The 4,246-nt window shown below is 37.0% G+C and overlaps 1 protein-coding gene across 1 annotated transcript; it reads right to left on the minus strand.

Annotated features, from left to right (window-relative positions):
- Positions 1-653: 653 nt before the first annotated feature.
- LOC124912148 (receptor-like protein kinase) lies at positions 654-2,834 on the minus strand. The gene is made up of 3 exons (XM_047452711.1): positions 1,310-2,834; positions 801-1,223; positions 654-743 (listed from the first exon to the last, which is right to left on the minus strand). Exons 1-2 carry the CDS (start codon positions 2,817-2,819, stop codon positions 862-864), a joined length of 1,872 nt encoding a protein of 623 aa, XP_047308667.1. The 5' UTR covers positions 2,820-2,834; the 3' UTR covers positions 654-743; positions 801-861.
- Positions 2,835-4,246: the final 1,412 nt, after the last annotated feature.

Below are 4,246 nucleotides of genomic sequence, written 5' to 3' on the forward strand. Positions count from 1 at the left end.
ATACTTTTCACAATTTTTTTTAACAAATTACACAATTTCACAAAAAAAAAAATACACAAAATTTAAAAAGATCAAGATGAAACTTGATAAAATCACCCATATTTTACAATAAACTATCTCTTAGTGGAAGATAATCCCCACTAAATGTAATATTGTTTCAGAGAGAAATTATGATTAACTTTTCATCATGTGACAATCCATCAATAAAGATAAATAAATAGTTAAAAAGAATATCATATCATGTATCTTTCTAGGGAACAAGTAGATGATGAAACACAACCAAAAGACATGATTGTTGATGCATATAAAAGATTATAGAGAACAATGATTCTATATTTGTCAAATTAAAACCAAATACTTGTTTTTTCAAGACTTAAAACAGCACAACAAACCACTATGATCCAAAAAAAAAAAAAATTTAATTTTCCAAAAAAAAGCATCAAACTTTACTCACTATGTTTCAATAAGGTGTAATCTAATGAAGGTAGCAAATTAAAACCAAATATATTTCATTATAGACAACATTATAGACAACATTTCATTGCATATATTTGGGGGTAAAACTTGTTTCTTTTAGTTATACAAAGTTTTGAATTTTGTTTCATATGAAACCTAGATAAAACAATGGTTAGGGACAAATGACATGTTTAAAAACCTGATGTTGTTACTTAATGTTGTTGCTTTTGTGATTCAATATGGTGCCTTCCCCAACCATTTTGAATCCTATTCAGATCAGTCCATTCCTGACTATACACATCTGATTTTTAGTTGGAATTTCGCTGATTCGATTAAAATAGTACCACTAAGAAGAGGACAAGTGCAAATTTCGCTTACGAATTTGGATGTTTGTTGTCTGTCTGGTCAGTATTTGGCATGCTGGAGCATCTTCACTACTTCTCTCATTGTGGGTCTTTGTTTTGGTTCCTTCTCTGTACATCTCAAAGCTAACACAAGTACTTCAATTATTTTATCCAACAATTCATGATTGATCAGCATCATCATACTTGAATCCACTATCCTCATTGCTACTTGTTCTACTTCTTCTTGAGTAGTGCTGCTCCATACAGATCTCACCCAACCTACTATGTCCCCTGATGTAGATCCTGACTTCTCGGAGAAATAAGGATCTAATACCTTCTTTCTTGTTATCAACTCCAATAAGACCACTCCAAAACTATACACATCTGATTTTGTGCTAAAGTTGTTGATGCTAAATGCATTTTCTGCACACACAAACATATATTTATGAGAACAAAAGCAACAATAGTTGAACCTTTTTGGTAAAAAATCAAAGAAGAAGAAGAAGAACCTAGTGCTATATAGCCAATTGTGCCTAGAACTGCATTGGATTGAATTGGGGCTGTGGATTGATCATGATCAAGAAGAAGAAGCTTGGCAATGCCAAAATCAGATATATGAGGCTCCATGTCCAAATCCAACAATATATTCATTGGTTTGATATCCTTATGCACTATCGGAGGATCACAATCGTGGTGAAGATACGACAATCCATTAGCTACTCCAATTGCAATTCTATAACGTTCATTCCACTCCAAGTTCCGAGGTGGACTTATCTCATGGAGCACATCATGAAGGCTTCCGTTTTCCATATATTGGTATAAGATCAAACCGTGTTCCTTTCTCAACCTGAAATTTTCCAACTTCACGATGTTTCTATGCCTCACCCTCCCAACTGTCTCGATCTCCCTCACCATACTTTTTCTTATCGATCCTGAAAAAACCAGCTTCTTTGCAGCATAATGCACCACACCCTCTTGTTTAACATGATCTGGACTTGGGAGTGAAACTTTATATACCTTTCCATGGGCGCCTTTTCCAATCAAGTATTTATCATCCAGATTCTCAGTAGCTAACATTATTCTATTCAGTTCAGAGGATGCACCCTCTTCTTCATCTACCAAGTTACTATCATCTCGGTTCTTCCTCTTCCTCTGAAAGAAACACATGAAACATCCTACAAGGATGATGATGAGAACAACTGACGATCCAATAGCTATCAAAACAATTTTAGTAGTAGAAGAAGAAGGTGTTTTCCGGCTGCAAGACTTTAATATGGGATTTTCATGGCAACTTGAGTTGTTGATTGTAGGAAGAAGACATATCAAACAAAGACCTGAATTCCCAACAAAAGAATAAGGGAATGAATTGGCAACCTTCAACAATGTTTCAGGTATCTGGCCACTGAAATGGTTGTAAGAAACATTCAGTTTAACAAACTTGGGCCCGGTTCCACCAATGTAAGACAAAGTCCCTGTCAAATTGTTGTGAGATATGTCCAACTCCTCCAATTCACTCAATCTTCCTAGTTCCTTAATCTCACCTGTCATACCATTCCAGCTAACATTTAGTCTTTTCAAATGATGTTGTGTTGCTTCCATTTCGAACGAAGGAAAGCTCCCACCCAACATATTCCCGCCCAACTGCAGATTCAAAAGGGAATCAATTTCAAATAACAAAAAAGCAGGAAGACCTCCAACTAGTTTGTTACCATTGAGATTCAGTGTAGACAACTTCTTCAAGCTTCTAAAAGCAAAAGAGGGTATAGAACCATTGAAAAGATTGTAACTCAAATCAAGGTCAAACAATTCAGTACAGTTTGACAGTTGATCAGATGGCAACAAACCTTCCAACCGATTGTAAGAAATATTCAATCTTCCAAGATTAACCATGTTTCCAAATAATTCAGATGACACAACACCCGTCAACTTGTTCATTGAAAAATCAATCTCTGTAATGCCAGATAAGTTCCCCAAGCTGGAAGGAATCATGCCCGACAAGCTATTACCACCAAGATTCATGTATAAAAGGTTTTTGTTTTCGCGTTTTCCACGAAAACGGAACAACTCCAGAAAGGTTGTTTTCTTTGAGTATAAATCTGGTCAGGCTAGAACAGAGTCCTACATCTGGAGGTATGCTGCCTTGAAGAAAGTTAAAACCCATATTCAACCTCTTCAACTGCTTGTTCAAACAAAGATTTAGTGGTTGTTGCTAGCCTACTAAAATAAACTAATATTCAATTATATTAAAATAGATAATTGTAACTCTCCAGATAATTGTAAAGAGGCAAACTAGAATATTAAACACCTTTTTCCTTTCTTAAACTTAAAGATAAAAAATAAAAAAGCACTTTTGCCGGGAGGGGCTTGTTATCGTAATCTTTTCTCCCGGTGTATGTGAAAAAGAGTGACGAACTCCTTTTTGTTTAGTCATAGGTTGGTCCAAAGAACGAGAGTCGGCTGAAAGCTATCTCGAGCTTACGGTTTGTTACAGAAGGAATGGGACGCGTTAGTCTGGTTTCAAACTTGGCAATTATTGTCTTTGGAATTTCATTATGGAAGAAGACCGACTTTTCGATTGAATGAAGGGGCTCCAACCTGCGCCAAAATGTCCAAGAAGCGAGAGGCTTTAAGGCAGCTGCTAGATTGAACCAGGGAGAGTCGAGACCAGGCCCTTGGCCTTGCCCTAAAGTATCGAAAAGGCAATCTCTCTAGTACTCTTTGATAAAGGTAGTCTGGGAAGACTGACTGAAAGGGCTCTTATCCGTATTGGTTGAAAATCCCGCTTAGAGATCGCAACTTCAGAGTAGTCCCATCCATTATCTCCGTCGAAGCCTCATTCTCATTTTACCTGTCAATTACGGCGGATTCGTAGGATTGAAACCTCCATTATCCATTGGCTTTGCTTGAGGTATCCTCCCATCTCCGTATCGTGAGAATGCTTTTTCCTTGAGACTGTGGAAGGAAGCGACTAGTCCCTTCTTTCTTGCTGAAGCTTAACGAAGGCCGACCACTGCATAGAGAGTACAAGCCCCCTACCTACATCTAAGGGAAAGGGGCAAGTCAAAACCTACCCTAACAACGCCCCGTTATAAAATTCCACGGGTTCCAGCCCGCAGGATAAGATCCAGATCATTCACTGAAATCCATAAAACGGTCCTACCTACCCAAAAATCAGCTCTTTTTTTCCAGATTTTTCAGCCCTTGTTCTTCATTATAAAAGCTACTGATTGGAGAGAAAGGAGTCTTTTCATGCAGGAATAGTGGTGGATGGACAGAAAGTGAGTATCTGAAAACAGAAGGAAGAGTTTCCTGAAAGAAGGACCGACCGGAGTACTCGAGATTCGATTGTTTCAAATTTGGTTTGCGTGTCAAATATATTTTAAAGTAAAATATTTTTTTAATTTTTTTTTTATAATACTTGACAGATTTTAAAATTATCTATGTAA

Source organism: Impatiens glandulifera, chromosome 8 (genome assembly GCF_907164915.1).
Source record: "Impatiens glandulifera chromosome 8, dImpGla2.1, whole genome shotgun sequence".
Lineage (NCBI taxonomy): Eukaryota > Viridiplantae > Streptophyta > Magnoliopsida > Ericales > Balsaminaceae > Impatiens > Impatiens glandulifera.